Below are 20,070 nucleotides of genomic sequence, written 5' to 3'. Positions count from 1 at the left end.
GGCAGAGGTATGGTCATGTCACCAACGTGATGCTCTGTGCCTATAGAAGTGCGTATATAAGTCTCCCGGTCTGTGTGTCTGCCCGTGGGGTCCCATTAGACTGGGTAGCCCCGCCCATTCTGCCGGCGATTTGAGTTTGCACTGCAGAAGAGTCTGGAGAAGAAGCAAGACATTTCTTTCTAGTTTCGATACGTTTTTGCGGGAGCCAATCACCAAGCTGGCTTTTCCCCCCTCGCGTGCTATTGGCTGGTTTAACAAAATGACGACAGGGAAGCGACGGCAAGCAGCCAATTGCGTACCGAGTCAATTTAACTCCGCCCGTTGATCACGCCTCTTGTACCGAAGAAAATGACAGCAGCTTCCCCAGACCAAGCTCAATCAATCTATGATTGAGCTTGGTCTGGCCATAGCCAGGCTAGGGTCCTATTCTTTTGTTTTTGTCCCACTGCTCCGATGATGATTGCATGCATAACATAATGGGCATACACCCGTGCAACTGGTTTGGTTAGGGTTAGAGTTACTTACAACAGCCTCCCCATGGCCGGTCCGTTGGGCAGCACGTCAGACACCACGATGGCCGTGTCCCCGGACTCTGGGCTGGGCTTGTCCCGGCCGCCGGAGATGGCAAAGCCAAACCCCAGCTTGGGGTCCTGCCATCAAAAGAATAGAAAAAGACAAAGAAGAAGAAAAGAAGAAAAAAAAATATGACATTTTTGAGAGGAGAAAGTGGAGATGAATTATTTGAAAAGGTGAAAGAGAATAAAAGGGGTTGAGAAAGCATGTTGAAATGTAAATAGAGGCGGAGAGCGAGAGAGAGAGAGAAAGAGAGATGGAGGGAAAGAGAGAAAGCACATTCCATTAGCATTCAAGGGTGTCCATCGAGCCAGAGCTGGGCAGCAGGGTGTGTCTCCGCTGAATTCCTGGTGTGTGTGTGTGTGTGTGTGTGTGTGTGTGTGTGTGTGTGTGTGTGTGTGTGTGTGTGTGTGTGTGTGTGTGTGTGTGTGTGTGTGTGTGTGTGTGTGTGTGTGTGTGTGTGTGATCAGATACACCATTCAGACGTGTATCTTTACAGGTAACTTGGCTAAGAGAAAGAGACTTTGCTTACTTTGTTCAGGGTGATGGTGTGCTGCTCCCATATCATCAACTCTTCCATGCCTGGTTTCTGGAGGAAACACAATTCAAATTAAAATAAACATCAAAATCAGACACAAGAAAAATAGAGACACAATAGAGCAAATTGCAAAGAAATAACCAAAACAAAAGACAAGCTTTAGCCTTTGCATTGGGATACGGGCAGTTGGTTTGGGCTAACCTGAAGCTGTGTGTGTGTGCGAGTGTGTCAGGATGTATCTGTGTGTGATTACGAAGCATGCCATCACCTGTCTCAGTCCTGTCAAACAGGTATGGGGGAGGGGTTATCTGGTACACACACACACACGTCTACAGAGACATAGACACACACACACACGTCTACAGAGACATAGACACACACACACACACACGTCTACAGAGAGACACACACACGTCTACAGAGACACACACACACACACACACACACACACACACACACACACACACACACACACACACACACACACACACACACACACACACACACACACACACACACACACACACACACACACACACACCCCTACGCGTCTACAGAGATACGTCTACGTCTACAGAGACACACACACACACACACCCCCCTCCCGTCCCTGTGGTGTTGACGACATACGACACTGTGAGTAGGTAAACACAGAGTACAATGTACAGAGCAGGGGACTCTCCTCCCCCTCTCCCTCTCTGTCCCTAGAGAGAGAGGGAGTAGTCAAATATTGGCCCCGGGTGCCGTTGCGTCAGGAGGCCTTTGTAGATTGTCATGTGTTGCCGGTCGATGTGCTATTGTCACTCTTGAACACAGACTCGCGTATCCCTGAGAACACAGCCCTTCATCGTTCAGTATTCTAGCAGCTGGCTCCCCCCCGCTTAGCATGACCCGCAGAGAGAGACATCTCCGCCAGCGCACTATTGTTCCAGTCGCCGTACAACATACCAATCATGTCTGGCATCTCCCACATACTGCCTCAGTTCAACCCCCCCCCTCACATGAAGCTGGTCCCATCACGGCACGAGAGGCCCTGGGCGGTGACGTAGGGTCGACGCGTATAGCGTAGCCACAGAGGCCGAAACCAGAAGCCATTGGAGAGAACAGTGAGGTATTGTTGGCCACATGTCAAGACAGACCACGGCCTATGCTGGGAGTCTGGGAAAAAACACGGGGAGAGGGGTGGGCGACACAAGTCAGGAGGCAAACACTGACATTCTCCAGCCACTGGACCAAACACCGCAAACATTTTTACAACCGGGGACTAGGGGAGAGGCATGCGATGACCTGTGAACAGTAGGTCGTTTGTTTGACCAGGGGGTTGATGATTAACCCAAAAATACTCATAAAAACCCTTGGGTTACAAGCACAGGTACTGTTGTGAGCACAGGTACTGTTAGTTGAGTTTTGGTACACATTAAGCGAAGGTCCATACACCTGTATGCATCAATAATTCCCCTAATTGCAGTTTAACTTTGTTACGGTTGGGTGAGGTGCACACTGAGCTTAAAGATTGACACAAATGTGGTCGCTACTCGTCTAGTTTAGAAAGGGGAAGGAGTCAGACAACACGTTTCCCATGGAACAGAATGGTTGTCAAATTGCACAGAGAGCCGGGAGAGATTACGTGGGCGGAGCCAGAGGGTTTCAGAATAACTCCCCAGAGAAATCAGGGAAGAGAAGGCGGAGCCAGGGGAGACAAACAACTAACTGCCATACTGTACTAGGAAGTAGACAAACGCCGTCTAGGAAGTTTCTCCTTCACCGAGCACGGCATTTAGTCAAAGGTAATTCCTCTCGAACATAAGTCAGATACGCCACAGTCGACAACGTCCCCGCCAACCGAGCGTGTAACGTATACGTGTCGATAAGGGTGTCGATAAGTGTTCGAGCTCCCTGCCATTCAAAGGTCTGCAGCCCCTACCAGCTTATCTCGGTGAAACCGGTCACATGATAGCGAAAAGGGTCACGCTTAGTGGAACGAAGAGAGGCGAAATACACTGATTAGAACGACAGCGATTCAGAACACCGATCACTAAAACACAAACACTTTTACTCCAACAATGAGCCTAAAGGGGACAAGGCTTGGGAAGTTCACTTTGTAAATGCTGAACAGAACAACTTCAACGGCAGATCAATAGATCCAACCTGAACGCTGGCAGTTGAAAGGAGGGGTTAAAAGGAATTAGTTGTATCATTGTAGAGGTTTCTATCGAACTATCAGCCATGCAATTACTGATGCTGAGGATACGAGCCCAAGGCCTTTCCTCGAAACTGCCCGCCGGGCTGCCTCGAAAACTCACCACACTATTTGAATCACGTGCCCACACCACTTCCATGTCCTCCTGAATCCTCCCGAATCACACTAGTCACAAAGGCTGGACACCAAAGCCTATATCAAAAAAGGTGTCGACGGCATCAGCCAACAAGCGAACCTCCCTCCATATTTAAGGTCAGAACCCTATTGACAGGCTACCCCATCCTGGGAACTCCCCCGACGGGGGCTGGGGTCAGGCAGGAGGCGAACATGGCTGACACAGGGCGTAGCTGCCTTGACGCCTAAGGCCCTGTGGGAGTCTCTGAGGTCCTCTGTAAAGCCAGCTCACCCACACACTGAGCCCAATAGCCACTGGATTAAGACCCAGGGACGATGAGCTACAGACTGATGAAGTTACACCTATCAAGAGCACTTTGCTGCATGCCATTCTGGAGGTTGATCCTGAGCAAACAAGAGCTTTGCATTGGAGACCACTTACCCCTTGTTCTTTGAATCTCACTTCCATCTCCCCCTTCCCTCCAAACTTCTCTTTCTATGCCACTGCACACCTGCAGAGTCCCGCACTCTTCAAACAAGCAGTGCTCTATGAGGCCAAGGGTCACAAACCGTCCCACACCACAACACCAGAAACTTCCACCAAAAAAAATAAAAAAAGAGAAAAAAGCGAAAAATCACAGATCCTTGACTTTTCGGCCAACACTTCCTGCATGAGCCGGACCCCGGCGTGATACCTCGTGTGACTTGGCCCTTATCCAGCGGAAACCTGATAATCCTGAGGTAATGAATACCTGATGCACGGCAGTGTTTCCCTGTTTCTGTATACAAGAGGAAAGAAAACATCTAGCGCCCTACCTGACGGGCTCCTCCCCCTCCTCCTCCTGCTGCTATGCCCACCTCCCCAGGGCCCCGGGCCTGCTGGCCTTTATCACCGCAGATTAAAGGTGGCACTGTGCTGCGTTGTGTTGTAGTATGGGAATAGATAACCATTAACCCAAGTCAGAAAGCTGACACATCTTAAGTGCGGAACGTCATAACGAGCCCGGTCCACAGCGAGTCACGCATGTTAAATAAATGCGAAATGTCAAACTTTTTAAAAAATAATATAAAAAAATAAAAGAGATGGATTTGGATTTGTACTGTAAGGACCCGCCCCCAACATGCCATGCATACCCAAAAAGTGTCATTGTCTAAAAGGTTAAGAATTGCCAATTGTGCTAATAAATATACAGAATATTACAATCTTTGTCCATCATCAAAATGCAGCTGCTGAGCAGAGAAAGGTGAAAACAATCGAGCATTCCTCCAGAACCACTACGATCCACGGCGAGGTGGCTGCTGAACGGACACACTTACAGGTACGACCATGAGGGGCGGCGGAGGCTCCGGTGGCAAGGAGCCAAAGTGCTTCATCAGTTTCTTCCGCTGAGCCAGATTCATACTCGCGACCCAAAGCCCTCCTGTTGCCCTCCGCTACGGACCGCCAACGTACAAACAACCAGCAGCGACGGGCCAACGGGTCAGAACACCGGCCCTTCTAAAAAAAAAAAGACTATCACCAAAGTCCCTACCGTCCACCAAACCCATGCAAATACGGAGAAACAAGAGCACTGCCTACATCCCCGCTCCCTGCCCGGAGAGAAACGTCACATTCCGAGATCCGGCCATTACACACAAACTACTCCAATGCAATGTGAACCAACATCCACGGCCGCACACTGCCAGCCCTGTGAGGGTCCGCCTGTCGTTAGGACAGCTACTGGTATGTCCCGGGCTGCTGGCTGGAGGTTTGTGCCTCCTGGTGTCATGGTTACGTAGGGGGAATGAGAACAGTGGGCCATTAATAATTGACAGGGGGTAGGGTCTGCTTACAGAGTAAAGTTTCAGGGTTCCCAATAAAGTCACGCACAATGCTGTGGCCCTGGGAATAACTCTGGGGCCAAGCGGGGTTTTGGGTGCATGTCGTTTGGAGGGCAAACTTCTTAGCTTTCCTTTAAGTGTTAGCGGTCAACTCTGTTATAATTTGAGTTTCAGTGTAAAGGACCAATATGTTTGGTCCTTTACACTGGCTTGTACACGTCTGGGAGCTACTTGTGTATTTAGGGTCCAAAATTATCACCTGCCACACATACTCAGGGTTAGGTCTACATATTATAACAATTGCTTGGCCTGTAGATCTTTCCCGTCCGGCAAGTAAACAGACAAAAAGTAAATTTTGGCCCTGTGCAAAATACACTGATAATACTATACAGATGATGTTGTTTATTCTGCCTCGGTTCAGAGTATGACATTGACATCTGACAGGGTTAAAAAGGGCCTGACTGGACGTTGTTAGGACAGTCGTGTCCAACAGGTGGTCTTTTGACTACTTGGCTTCCCTCACTGAATCATTGATACATTGGGGGAAATAATAAGCTCAAACAATTGAAAGCAAGAGGAAGAGGAAAAACGAGGTAACCCAAGTAAACACTAGCCAGTAGTAGCGGGACACTGAGGAAGCCAAGGTGTGCCTCTCTTCAGTAGGCAAACGCATGACTAAGCCTCGCTTGTCACTCAGACAAGCACTTTGCGCATACTAGTCCTACTATGAAGGCAAGCAAACATTAGCATTGTGGTCAAATATGCAAAACACCCAACCCAAGCCGTCTTGTATTTGGTTATTGCTGAAGTAGCTTACAGGTCAACATATGAACAGGACTCAAAGAGCCTTATGATGACAAATAATAACACATTGTGTGACTGTCTTTCTATTTCTGATATGCATCGTAAAAAGACGATGGATGAGAGTATGCCATTTAAGTGATTGGAAGCGAGCCTAAAGTATCGTAGTTATTCCTACCCAGATAGGCACAGACGTGGATAAAACTAGACATCTTCTCACAAGTGGAAGATGGCAACTGTCAACCTCACTCGCGGGTTCAAAGCGCAAACACAACTCTCACCCACACCAACATCCACCCTGCGGTATGTAACACAGAGCAAAAACACAGCAACAAGGTTATATCAATACTGCATTGATCAATACCATCGGGATGCCTTATAAAAAGGTACATATACAAAAAGTACAGTAGCCTACTATTATCTTCATAGCTAAATACCTTGGACTGATATATGAAGGTATTTTGGAATGCAGAGTCGAAACTGTTGTGAAACTTTCTTTGAGGCAAGCAGAAACTTGCATGTGTGGCAGAACCAGAAAGGTGAGACCGAGGCAGTGGGGCTCTTCATTCGAGACCCCCCTCCTCGGGCACGCCCGTGCTCGTGCACAAATAAACATTATCGCACACAAGTCCACGTTGTTATGTCATATCGCAAATGTGGCGACGAATCTGAAGCTAAATCATAGTTAATGGAACGTAAGATCGTGCCAAATGTAAGCTGTAACTTGTTTTGCTTGGATAAATATTGGCTAAACGCCTTTAAGACAAAACTTTTTTCACTTTGACAAATACTTCGATACAATATTTCCATTTTCTACTCGAATCTGTCACTTCCTATTTTCGATTTCTAAGCAGCAGTTACCATACCTGTATTTTTTTGTAATATCCAAGACTGTCCAAACGATCAAGTAGCCTGTTCACTCTTCTCGAAAACACATTACGCAGACTGACAAATAAAGAGTTTAAAGTGATTCATTCTACCTGAAGACCATGGGCGTGGCATTTAGTGGTGACGAGTCCAGGTGAGTTTCATTACGTCATCACGTAGGCAGCGCAAACAGTATGCGCCAATGACAGTCAACATACGCGCTGACCTTATAAGGAATATCCGTTTTGCAGTTTTTTCACTGTTATTGTATAATGGGTTAAATCCTTTAAGAATGAAATATGTGTAATTTAGATACAGTGTGCTGAATATATATGCTGCTAACGATGGATTATACTTCAGCTGTTGGACAGGATGCTCTGGTTATTTACACGACACTGCCCCCTTGTGGTTCCTTTCGCCAGCCTTCACTTTTTTGATAACAGTAATAGTTGGTAGGACTTTGAACCAGCCACACATTAACTGATTTAGAATTGTTTTTTTCAGGTTAATTTCCCGCTGTTGATTGGAGTATTATCAGTTTTACAGTTATTTCATAACTTCAGAAAACCTGTATTATCGCCTTAATTAAAACATTAATTTGTATTTTTAACCAGTTATTTTTCTTTCATTGAATGCCTGCCTGGCACAGCTAGTTTTCCTGGAGGAGTGATAGTCTCTCTGTGGTTTCTTCCCACTGGGCTTTGGATATTGTACTTGCCCTACTTAACTTTTTAACCCGTTAAAGCTGTAATTGTGATTAGGAGCTATGCAAATAAACTTGACTATCTGCTTCATGTTGAAAAGTAAATAGTAAAATAGATAGCAAATAGTAATAGTAAATAGGCTGAAAACGGCAACAATTCATCCCCTGGCAAACCACAATAAGTTAAGAATGTAGAATGTCAATGAAGATGGGGAACTATTTCCACAATCTTTAAATTTTTATTTGTTTACAAAGATACGATTGCAATATGATATATTCCTTCCTTTTATGAGTAGAAAACTTTTAAAAGAATTAGTCGAAAGGCACAATTTTTTACAATATATACACATTTCGATCTAAATTATAAATATATAGAAAAACAAAAACACAACCCAGAATAAAAGTGCTGAACACAGTTGCTGAACAGTTTTTTTTTTACAAAAAAAAATAGTCTTTGTTTAAAAATACATACAATCAGTAGCATGTTTTTGTTTCATTTTTTTGTTAGCAATAAATTATTTGAATGTGAAGACATTTATATAATATGCAGAAGGTGGGGGGGGGGGAGACAGGTATGTCGGTTACAGTTTACAAGAAGCAATTCTTCAGGTCAGGAACACAAGCTTGCAACTCTCCATCATAACCAACAGGACAACAGTAACTTGATTATGCCATTCTTAGTGCAAAATTATACAAAAACATTGGCCGAAACGCCAAACTACACTAGTTAACAGAGTAACAACGTTCTTAAAAATGTAGTATTTTGTCTCAGTGTCGTTTCACATCCAAGACGTGTAAAGCTTAAACTCTGACGTCAAACTTAAAGCAACAGAGAGGAGAGCCTTTGTTTACTCAAGAGAATATTACAACGGATGGGTTACAATGAAGCACTAGAAGTATTAAAAGAATCTGGGCCGTATCAAGACGATAACTTGTGTCTGAGACTTTGTGGTGGAGTCAACGTAAAAAAAATTCAGCATAAACACCGGGGAGCCCCAGGTGCAAATAATCTTGAACAAGAAAGAGTTAAAAAATTAAAACAAAGAAATACTAATAACAAGGAGGGAAATAGTGCGGAAATAGTTTTCCTTAAAACAAAAGAAATTCCATTTTGTGGCCCTAGGAAGGCATAATCATTTTTAACCAGACATTTTCACAAACAATTTTTACAAACAAATGACTAAAGCATCACATCAGGGTATTACATAATACCGCAAGAGAAGACAAAAAAAAAGAAAGAAATAGAAATCCGATGTAATGGTTACTTCTACGACTGTAAATAGGGGAAAATATACTTCTGATATCTGGCTGATAAATCTACTTGAGGGAGTTTCTTTCCTGAGATTGATTAAAGATCAGATGTCTTCGAGCCGGTTACTGTCGTTGGAATACTTTGGTATCTTTCTGCAAACTATAGTCCCGGCAGAAACTGTTACGCACTGGGACCACGCCTCCACTTGAGGCTAAGAGAATGTGAGAGGAGAGAACGACGGACACCCAGCCCCTGTGCCGTGGCACAGAGCGCTGCGACTTTATTTGGTGGCAGAATAGAATAGACTGTATTTGTTTGTTTTGTAGCCATTTGTATTTTACACATCCCTGACCATACCTTCCCATAACTAATGCATTAATAACCAGGATAACATATCTAAAATCTAAAATATCCCTTAAATATAAATATTATTCACTTTTATCATTAACATTGGTGACAAAACATCTAGGAACATATTTGCTTTCATCCCATGACACAGCTCTTTACAATAAAAAAAAAGAAAAAAAAAGGGTCATATGCATCTGGTTCCACACAACACTATAGAGCACAACAGAGAAATACGTTTGAGTCCAGACCGCGCACAGGTGATCAAGAAGCTTTGCCCGTTCTCGAGCGTAAACAGTACTGAGGATTTTGTTTCTTATTTCCTAACAAACGTAGAATCTGTCTTTTTTTTTTTTATTGCTGTTTGATTGGTTGCGTTTGCACAGCCGTCATGTCAGCGGCGGGACCAACTACAGTGCATTCATCTCTAAAAAAGGAACTAAAACAGAACGAAAAGATGGCCAGATCCCGACGGGTTCGCACATATATAGGATCGTATAGATACGCACTGAGAAGAACAACTCACTATGTCAATATTGGTCGAAAGGTTTACAAAAAACAAAACAAAAAAAGCACTCCGACGTTCCTGAGACTTCAAAACATCAACTCAACCCAGGAGTCCCATCACTAAATATGCTAATGGAGAGACAGTGGGGGAGGGGGGGAGAGGGGGAGGGTTGGGGGGGGTAATCATTTCTTTGACACATTTATATTCCAATCTACTCGACACGTAGCCTACCTGCGCGCCACATTAGGACAAAGCCTAGCCCCGCTGTGTTCTATTATTACGGTGCGGGCGAGGGCCCAGGCGACGCGGCCCTGTTTCTACGGCGACGGGCGCAGCCTTCACAGATACACAGACAAAGACACACAGGCTAAACAGGGTGGGGCAAGGTTATGTTTATCGAAGACCCATCACCACAAACACCGGGGAGCGGTAAGAGTTAAATACAAATATATATATCAGAATAAATTAGGAATAAAACAAAAAAAACAATAAAGAATACAACGTTCAAGAAGTACAAATCTATACATTAGGCCTATATGGGTTTTTAAAGACTGCATTTCAGTTGATTTTTTTTTTTCATTTTATTCAAAAAGGCACTGTTTGCAACAGCAGACTGCTTTCCCCCCTCGCCCTATTCATCACTCTAGACAGAAACACGGGTCATACACGTAGAGGGAGGGAGGGAGAGGGAGGGTCAGGGCGTGGTGTGGACCACAAAGAGCAAGTTGAAGACCCGTTCGGAGGCTAACTACACCAAACAAGCTGTTTAGTCATTTTTTTTGTGTCTTCTAGTTCCACACAATTCTGTGAGGAGTCACTTGCATACAGGGCGCGCTGCAGTCGAAGTCAAAGGACCGGGGAGCAAATCAAGAAGAAGAAGAAAGAAAGAAAACATACCGGCAGGAAAATGACAGAACATATGTTACTACAAATGGTAAAAGGCATTTTGGTTCCAGCAACTTCACCCTTCAAACCACATGGAGCCAGCCGGGGGGCGCTGTGTTATCGGTAGTACACCCACCCCCCCCCCCGCGATTACCCTCGAACATCGAACTGACAGCATGCACTCCAGTCATCACATACAGCACTAGATGTTTCTCAAACAGCAAAACTCCATTTCGGTTACAGCTGCCTTTCACTGTTGAGGAGGGAGGGAGGGGCAGGGGGGAGGGGGGGGGGTGGGGGGGATGGGGGGGGGGGGGCTTTGGTGTAAAAAATAAAATAAAATAAAATAAAGGAAGAAGAAAACGATTGGGTACCAAGAGAACCCCCCCCCCCGCCCCCCCCCCCCCTCTTTCTCTAACAAAATCCCTGCACAGAGTCAGCACTGGTCGCTCAGAACACTTGAGTTGGATGGAAACGCGGTCGGGGGGGGGGGGAGGGGGGGGGCGGACGGGGACGGGGGGGGGGGGGGACGGGGTCGGCGGGACAGGCAGTGATGAGACTATAGGCCCTGAGGGGGGGGGGGGTCCGGGGCGGTGGTCCGAGGGGGCGCGCTCGAGACACAACAGCAGCAGACGCGACGCAAAAAAAGGTTCCGAGTCAGAGCGCGGCGCCACACCGGGCGGCGGCGGCCGTCGTGGCGGTGGCGGCGGCGGCGGCGAGTCACTCGGGCGGGCGGTACTTGATGACGGACTTGCGGTCGTTCCCGGCGAGGAGCATGCTGTTCAGCACCTCCCGCACGTCCAGGGTGCCGGGGCTGCCGCCGCCGCAGTGGCCGTTGTGCGACGGGTCGGGGGGCGGGTGCAGGCAGGCGGGGGAGGAGAAGAGGGAGGAGGGCGAGGGGGCGGAGGCGAAGAGCGACGCCGAGGAGGGCGAGGGCGCGGACGGGCCGAGCGCGGCGGCGGCGGCGGCGGCGGCGTGGAGGCTCCGGGCCGCGTGCGACATGTGGGCCGCGGAGGTAGAGGAGGACGAGGAGGAGGAGGAGGAGGGGTGGGGGGGCATGCTGTAGGAGTCCAAGAAGTCCAGGAAGTCGGGCTGGCTGCTGTTGTCCCCCAGTAAGCTGTCCTGCTGCTGCTGCTGCTGCTGCTGCTGCTGCTGCTGCAACCGGGGCTGCTGGAGCTGCCGCAGCAGAGGCGACGGCTGCTGCTGCTGCTGCTTCTGCTGCTGGGTCTGGGCGGAGAGCTGGTGGTGGAGGCCGAGCGCGCTGGGCGAGATCAGGGACTCCAGGCCAAAGTCCTCCCCGAAGGCCCCCGGGGGCCCGGCCAGGCCCAGCCCGCCCTCCGTGCTGTCGGGGGAGTGGGACGGCGAGCTCATGGTCAGGTCCAAGATGTCGTCCAGGGGGTTTTTGGAGGAGGAGGAAGGGTTGGCCAGCAGGGCCTGGGAGGCCAGGGTGTGGCTCTTGAGCGAGGGGAAGGAGGACATGAAGGGCCGGGGCGAGAACTGGGGGAAGTGGGAGCTGAGCGTGGCCATGCTGGGCAGGAGCCCCGGGCCCTTGTTGCTGCCGTTGTTCGGCCGGTGGTTCTGGGTCCGTGGCGCGATGTGGCTGGGGGTCCGCTGGGCGGAGTGGCGGGCCTGGCTCTGGGCCACCGCCCTCTGTAAGGAGGCCTGGGCGTGGCCCGCCTTGGCCCTCTGAAGCGCCAGCTGGGAGATGCCGTGGGGCTGGGTCCTGTGCTGTGGGTTCAGGCCCTGGGGCTTGTGGTTCAGGCCCTGGGGCTTGTGGTTCAGGCCCTGGGGCTTGTGGCCCTGGGCGTGGTTGGGGGCGATGGGCTGGTTCCTGACGTGGTTGAGGCCGGCGTGGTGGTGTCCGATCAGGCCGTCCAGCAGGTGGCGGCTGGCCTGCTCCAGCTTGCGCTGGCGGTCGTCCGTCTGCTGCTGCTCCAGGAGCTGCTCCTTCTCCTTGCGCCGCTTCTTCACCTCCTCGTCCATCTGGATCAGCTCCTCCCGCACGCGCGCCACGCAGTTCTCCGGGATCTTGATGCCTGATGGGAAACAAGAGTTAGCCAAACCAGGCGTTTCGTTTTTTTGCGTGAACGAGCGGCCGTCGATCGTAAAACGGCAAGGAAACAACACTTTGAATCTGAATTTTGGTTAATGTTTGCCTGAGTCGTTGCGTTTGGTCACCGGGAAAGCCTTTTTGTGTGGCGCGAGTCACTCGCTTCGTCTCGTGGGGTCTCGACATGGCCTGGCTTAATATTTATGACCCCCCCCTGACCCTAGCCCCCAGAGGGCAAGAAATCTCCCTTAATTCCCAAGGAAGAAATCTTGGGAAGGAACACAGAGTTAATCCGTCCTTCCAGGGATTATCAGGAGTGCACTCGACTCACCGACTTGCTTGTTGTGCTGCTTGGTCTTCAGTCGGACGATCTGCAGGATGCTGGTGCTGGTGACGTCGGCCACCGTGTCGGCCACGCGCTTCCACACGCGCAGCAGCGCGCCGCACAGCATGTGGTACTGCCGCAGACGCATGCCCTGCAGGCACTCCTGCCCCTCCTCGATCTTCTTGCACTTGCCGTTCCTGAGCGCCCGGGGAAAAGGAGAGACGGTCAGATCGCTGCCTCAAACTGGGAGGTCGTCACGTAGTTCCCGGTGCCCAAGAGACGCTGCCAGGGTATCTGTTATTCATACCGTTCTGATGCAAGAGACTCACTTGTTCAGAGTTCACCTAGACTCAGCATAGCCTCCCCCCCAACACACCTCTTACGCATTTATTGTATGTTGTACGTCCCTGCACTTACAAAAAAATATATTATATATATATATATATTTTTTTTTTACAGTAACATCCTTACTGTACCGACAGCGATATATTGTTTCCATTTCTTCTGACAAATGTACTTAAAAGGTCCCATGACATGCCACCATGTGTGGTGTGATTATCCCTTACAAGCCGATTTGGAAATCTGCCCCTTATGCCATCACAAGTCCACCTGGATGTGTGCTTGATAGATCAGCCTAGCAGCCTACCCAGTGGACTGTAGCAAACGTTGCTCATCTGTCCGTCACACATCTAGGTGGACACACGCCCACCTGTGGGCAGATTTCCAAAACGGCTTGTGACGGCTAATCACACCACACCTGGTGGCATGTCGCGGGACCTTTAATGTAAGTCAAGTTTGGATAAAAGCGTCCGCTAAGTGCAAATGTAAATGTAAATGTAGTGTGCGACCGTGGGCACGTCCAGGGTGAGTGCGTGACTATCTAGTCTGCGATGATTCCAACTTTGATGTTCTATGTCACACAACAAACTCGTAAACGGTTTTACCCCACACGTATTTTAACTCGCAGACCTTAAACGGTACGTTTAGTTCCACTAAGGGAGGTGCATATGCCACGGAATAGGCTCAGGGCTCACTCCTGATCCCCGATCTTTACCACCGTGGACGGAGCGCACCACCCACCGCCACCACCGCCACCACCACCACTCACCAGTTGGCGTGGCTGCACTTCTTAAAGGAGAAGGTGAACTGGTTCTCCCAGGCGTCTTGGGCCTCTTCTGGGGGCACCTGGGGAGGAGACAAACGTACTGGTTACCATGGTGAACAGGGGGCTCCGCTGCATACACAAGCGCCGTAATCCTGCACCTTAAATCCTGGATGGTCCCTGCGGTTCAGTGTCTCTCGGCCCCACAAGGGGGCAGCCAACACCAGGGCCTCAAACCCCACCTTCTCTGTCAACCCTCCCCCGACAATACACAAGCCTGCTCTTTGTGGTTAATTACTCACACCGTAGGCGGACGTTAACACACTGAGAACATCACTCGCACCGATTGAATAGACGAAAGACTCACAAATTAATCACTTGAAACAAACACTTGAAAAAAGAACATTCCGACACTTGAGATTTTTAAGAGCTCACCTTGCGGTATCGAGACTGCAGGTTGTCCAGACTCTCTGGGTGGTTCTGCTTGCCGATGTTGGGCTTGTAGATGATGAAATTCCTGCCCCGGCCCTGCTCCGCGAGAAGCACACACGGATGGTTCCCCCGCAGCTGTGGAGCGCAGGCGGCACGCGTGAGGAATACAGATCGGAGCAGTGCCTCCGATGCAGACACACAAACACAAGCCGACCGCGCGCAGATAAACCCGCTTCTCTCGTGAACGCAACGCACAATGGAGACGTTTCCCCCCCGTGGCACCTGGGTTCATTAGCCACCACCCGGGGCGTGAGACAATAATAAAGAAAATCAATGGATGATAATGAATTCATATTCACAACCGCCTAGATGTGTCGTGTTAGCCACAAAGCCAACAGCGTGTTTTGTTCTCTATGGTTCAGTACAAAACCTTATTCAAGACCAGACTGTAAAAGTGAGTTAACGTAGAGAGAAAACTGGGCAAAAAAAAGCGCATTTTCCACCGGAGGGCGCGGGTCGGTTCAGTCTGCAAAAGGTGCGGCGCGGGTCGCGTTTCCACCGCCAAAAGTGGGCGTGACCTGGACTGAGCCGTGCTCATTCTCGGTGGGCAGAAAATAGCCTGAGGCGGGTCACATAATGGCGATCGTTTTACAATGGCGTGCGTTGACTCACAGCCTCTGTCACGCACAGAGAGCTCACGGATGTCTTTGGATACTTGTGGCGTTGCGAGGGGGGAGCCCTGTTCCTCACCTTGTGGGACAGGTAGAAGCCCTCCTCGGGACGGCTGAGCTTCTGGGCCTTCTCGCAGGCTTCCGACCAGGGCATGCCTCGGTCCACACTGATCTGTGGAGCGGGAGACACGAGGAGGAACCGGTGTGAGAGGGAGGAGCCGTTGACGAGCGGAGTCAACAGCGGGTCACGTGACCACCGGAGAAATTAATCAGGGGAGTGAGTCACACAAAACACGAAACCTTGAAAGAACGTGCAGGCAAACGTACGTACGTAGATACAACAGCACAGAGGTACTTTACTAATTACCGGAGCTAAGGCAAACCAAATCTTCATCTCTTGCACTTGCTAAACCAGTCCTGGATTTGCTGTGGCCTGTGTGCTTGCCAAGTTTAGAATGTCAAATTGTAGGTTAGCCTGCAGCAACAGCTAAAAGCCGGAGATAGCAGTAATTATCCAGCTCTAGCCTTCCACTGGTGCCTCCGTGGACTCCTCAGCCCGGGGCGAAGCGTGTATGATCACAGTCTAACCACCGGCTAAATAACATCAATCAACCCCCAAATAGAGCGCTGAGCTCGCCTGCGTTTTCCTCCAACACTCGGGAACGCTGAGGACATAACGATGGGGGCAAATCTTTTACCTTTTCCAGCTAATAAAAGCTTAATGAAAAATGAGTCATCGTTCTTTTCACAGCCAAAGACATTGTCTCCACTTGTCGACCCATAAACTAAAATGCCTTGGATAATCGTTTTGTACCTGGACTACCACCACCACCACCACCACTACACCCACCCCCACAACCACCATCCCCACCACCACCACCACCACACCCACCACCTTCTCCTCTGCCTACCTTGTAGAGCACAACCTGTCCATCCTGGGGGTTTCCTGCCGTGAGGAAGTTCTCCTGCTTCTCCTCGTAGATCTCGTCGTTGCCCGGGGCCAGATCTGGTGAGGACGCGCAGGAAAAAAAACACAGTTGACTGACGGGCCACACTGACCAATCAGAGCCACGCGTGATTCATACGGAGGACATCGCCACGGAAGACTGCGCTGCAGGCATCCAATCAGATCTAAGTTTAAAGGTTTTTTCCAATCATTTCAACCATTATTAAATCGAAAAGGTGTCAGGGGAGGACGAAAGGCAAACTATGGTGGCAGCCAGCGTCTGTTCAGTGTGTACCTAGGATCCCCATGTCGTATTTGCCCTCCTTCTTGTCCTTCTCTATTAGGTAGTCAAAGTTGTCCATGAAGTACTGGAAGAGATGGTTCTGCTTGTGGACCTCCAGGCCCAGGATGCGGTTCAGGAACTTGGTGATGCTGCAGTCTGTGTGAATACAAAAAAGGGAGGTGAGATCACTGACCCACACTGCAGTACTGAGCGCCACACACACACACACACACACACACACACACACACACACACACACACACACACACACACACACACACACACACACACACACACACACACACACACACACACACACACACACACACACACACACACACACACACACACACACACACACACACCCTTACCTTTCTCTGTATTGAGCCCGATGCGGGGCTCCCGACAGAAGATGCCGACATCCATCATCCCAATTTTCATGTCTTGGGAAGAAGTAGAAGAAGAAGAAGAAGAGAGGCAATATAAAAACCCAGCCATGGTGGTTATGCTGCGTGCGTCAGGCCTGGAAGGGAAGTGTGGTGAGGTGCAGGGGAAGAAGGCGGCTCATACCTCTGAAGAACAGGGCCTCGCCCCCGGGGTAGCCCTTGGGAGGGGGTACCTTGTTCTCAATGTGACCCAGGATAGCCTTGGTGATCTTATCCAGAGCCTTGGTACCATACTGCAGGGTGTGGAGGGCCGGGCGAGAGAGGGAAGAGGTCAGAGAACGAACGCGCATGAAAACAACTCTCAAAACTTTGCACCACAACTCCACACCTGGGTGGTCCGTTTCATTGTTATTCACAGGCGACGGTCGGCTGATAGGATCGCTTCAGCGGGCGACTCTCCACCGGCTGAACTCAGTGGTGCGTGTGTTGACACAAGGTCTTTAGAAAACACACCGTGTTGATGACAGCAGAGGAGCTGCTGTCATTCACGTGGAATGTCTACGACTCGACTCGGGAGCCCCGCCTGTGTTTTCATCAGGGGCGTGATTCAAACAGAACACCGGACGTGAGGTGGTGCAGAACGCACTTTAAAACCCCCGTTGATAACTGGTCTGGTAACGGCATCGCCTCTCCAAACATGGAAAAGTACGGCGCCTTGTTGTTGTTATTGTAACAGATGTTCCGATACCACTTTTTCCTTCCCGATACTGATTCCTGAACCTGTATTTCATTAATACACAGGATCAGATGTTATAATCCTTTGTGCAAAAATCCAAGGAAAACACATATTCAGAAGCCCCTGTCCAAACCAACCTTACAAGCACGCTGGCTACCAAACTACCAACCAAAGGTGAAAAACACGAGACAACTAGCCCAACTAACAGCAGTAAATACAGCAGTAAGCAGAATATCATTGGGGTTATCAAGTGGGCACCCTCTTCCACAGGTGTTTTGTTAAGTTAGGCCCACTTAATATAGAGATAAGTTTAAAAAAAAGTACAATGTACCTATCCTATCCTATGGCTAACACTGCCTAAAAACTGTACTATATAACTATATAACGATACAGCATCTAGCATTGTAAGTACTGATAGCACTTGTTCTCATTGAAGGGTTCTCTTACGATGACAGAAATGTATAGTCGGGTCACTTACTGTCTACCAATTCTTTCCAAAATAAAATGATTGCAGCATAACACCGCATGTGTTTGAGATATTCATTGCCTGTGTAGTAAAGGAGCTAGTCCTGTGATGGTATCGGATCGGTGCATAGACTTGCAATACTATATTTTCGAAAAGTATCTGAGGAATTTCTTTCACTAGTTTCGGTATCAGAACAACTCTAGTCATTGTGTGTCGGTTAAGGTGCCTCTGTCAGGAGAACTTTAGCGCCGCCCTCCTGGTAAACAAACGAGTTGTTACGAGGGCCAACATGGCCGGGGTGGGCTACCTTGTTCTCAAAGTTGTATTTGCTGAGGTCTCTGGACTCGGTGGCTCTCCGGTCTCCGTGTGTCAGGGCGCCCTGCGCGGAGAGAGAGGGGAGACAGAGTGTTATTATTAAAGGTTATCAACCCGCGCGGCCTTCAGAGCGCTCCTCGTATTCTCCCGTCTCTCTTGATTAAGCGGTGGAGTGTGTCCACACACACGCACGCACTCCCGGGACACTTTGAAACCTGGATCTGACGATGCGTACGGATTAGCATGGTGCCGCTTTCTGACGGCACAGTTCTATGAGATCCAATGCAGGCTCCTGTTTCCCAGTCATGCTTATCCTGTGACCTTTCCTTGACCTTTTAGATAACCCTTGGAGTGGGACATGAGAAAGATGTGTGTGTGTGTGTGTGTGTCTGTGTGTGTGTGTGTGTGTGGATATGCAACTCTGTGAAATAATAATTAAGAGAGAGTGAGTGAGTGCGTGCAGTGTGTAAGTGGAGTGTTTATATACACAAGATGCCGGAACTTCTCCCATTGTGCAATGAATGAAGTCACCAAAACAATCGGACGCCTCAGACAGGTATGACATCATTGCTTGTCTAGGAGTGAGAGGGCAATGGATGTAGTAGGCGTTAACGCTGCTGGAATGTGTGTGTCAGGGGGTAAGATCAGGTGGAACTTGAGCGTTTGATGTGTCGGTCCGAGACTTCACGGTGTGTCTGGACCTCATTAACACGTCTCTTCTCAACCGGAGAGCACCGATATGAAATAGACCCGTGTTCATTTATGAATCGTTAAGTTTTACGATTGAAGACTTGGGCCGAACATCATTAGCATGATCATCCCTTTGAAGTACCCCCACAAACCATGACCATATATGACAGCAAAAGAAGGAGGGAGGGAGACCGAGAGAGACAGACAGACAGACAACAGTAAACTAGGAAATCAGATGGCCTTAAGGAAAAACACATTGGGGTGTACAATTAGCAGGAACCATTTATGTTAAACTCTTCCCTCTACTGACACAGCTCTTTGTTCACGGATTAGTGGGAGAAACCCAGGGATGGCCCGGGGTTTGAACCCCGTGGGAGAGCTGGCCGCAGACCTCAGGTGAACTGGCATGAGAGCTGGTTCACGACGAGAACAGGAAGGACAGCGGTGGGACGGCGAGGTGGCGGGAGGGGAGGGCAGGGCCGGGACAAGAGGAGCCTTTCACAACGGCTGACTCAGGGAACATGGCGTGCAAGCAGACAGCCGGACAACAAAAAGGGGGCTGGTCGCAGGCTTCTGGGTTTGTGTCGCAATGACTCATGAGGAAGCAGTGCACATGATGGGAGGGGCATGTTTCCCGGGAGATGGAAGTGGGTGACAATAGAATCATGGGTGTATGACATTTGTTTTTAAAATGTCAACAAAACTAAATCAATCGCGGTCATTCACGTGTGTAGTGGATAGTGCTGCATGAACACACGTGAGTGATCGCGATTGATTTAGTGGACCCAAGTGATAGGGCTGCTCGATTATGGCAAAAAATCATAATCACAATTATTTTGGTCAATATTGAAATTGCGATTCTTTTTGAGTTTGAAAACATGATGCATTTATTCAGAATTTCTCTAAAAAAAAAAAAAAAAAAAAAACACTTTGTAACTGACCACTTGGAAATTTCCCCTTGTGTTACGTACAAATATGTATCCATCTGTTCTTTTTTAAAACATTTAATAATTAAAAAAAAAAGAATAATAATAATAAAAAAGTTTCAACCCGATTATATT

The 20,070-nt window shown here is 48.8% G+C and overlaps 2 protein-coding genes across 4 annotated transcripts in view; both read right to left on the bottom strand.

Moving 5' to 3' along the window:
• tjp3 (tight junction protein 3) overlaps positions 1-5,164 on the bottom strand; it is a 14,326-nt gene extending 9,162 nt beyond the window's left edge. Inside the window, exons 1-3 of the mRNA XM_084473507.1 lie at positions 4,743-5,164; positions 1,106-1,162; positions 526-650 (exon numbers count right to left, since the gene is read on the bottom strand). Coding sequence (XP_084329633.1) covers positions 526-650; positions 1,106-1,162; positions 4,743-4,826 — 266 coding nt within the window. The 5' untranslated portion in view covers positions 4,827-5,164. The remainder of the gene's footprint in view (positions 1-525; positions 651-1,105; positions 1,163-4,742) is intronic.
• Positions 5,165-11,134: 5,970 nt separating this feature from the next.
• sbno2b (strawberry notch homolog 2b) overlaps positions 11,135-20,070 on the bottom strand; it is a 57,312-nt gene continuing 48,376 nt past the window's right edge. For all 3 annotated transcript variants that reach the window (XM_084473256.1, XM_084473257.1, XM_084473258.1), the window contains 10 exons: positions 18,312-18,383; positions 16,987-17,095; positions 16,788-16,859; positions 16,429-16,572; positions 16,099-16,193; positions 15,267-15,359; positions 14,520-14,651; positions 14,091-14,167; positions 12,989-13,179; positions 11,135-12,643 (listed from right to left, as the gene is read on the bottom strand). In XM_084473256.1, the coding sequence (XP_084329382.1) occupies positions 11,328-12,643; positions 12,989-13,179; positions 14,091-14,167; positions 14,520-14,651; positions 15,267-15,359; positions 16,099-16,193; positions 16,429-16,572; positions 16,788-16,859; positions 16,987-17,095; positions 18,312-18,383 (2,301 nt within the window). In that variant the 3' untranslated portion in view covers positions 11,135-11,327. The remainder of the gene's footprint in view (positions 12,644-12,988; positions 13,180-14,090; positions 14,168-14,519; positions 14,652-15,266; positions 15,360-16,098; positions 16,194-16,428; positions 16,573-16,787; positions 16,860-16,986; positions 17,096-18,311; positions 18,384-20,070) is intronic.

The sequence above is a fragment of the Micromesistius poutassou genome, assembly GCF_964030765.1.
Source record: "Micromesistius poutassou genome assembly, chromosome: 9".
Classification (NCBI taxonomy): domain Eukaryota; kingdom Metazoa; phylum Chordata; class Actinopteri; order Gadiformes; family Gadidae; genus Micromesistius; species Micromesistius poutassou.
The sequence above is the reverse complement of the archived record's forward strand: the minus strand, read 5'-3'. Positions and strand labels throughout refer to the sequence as shown.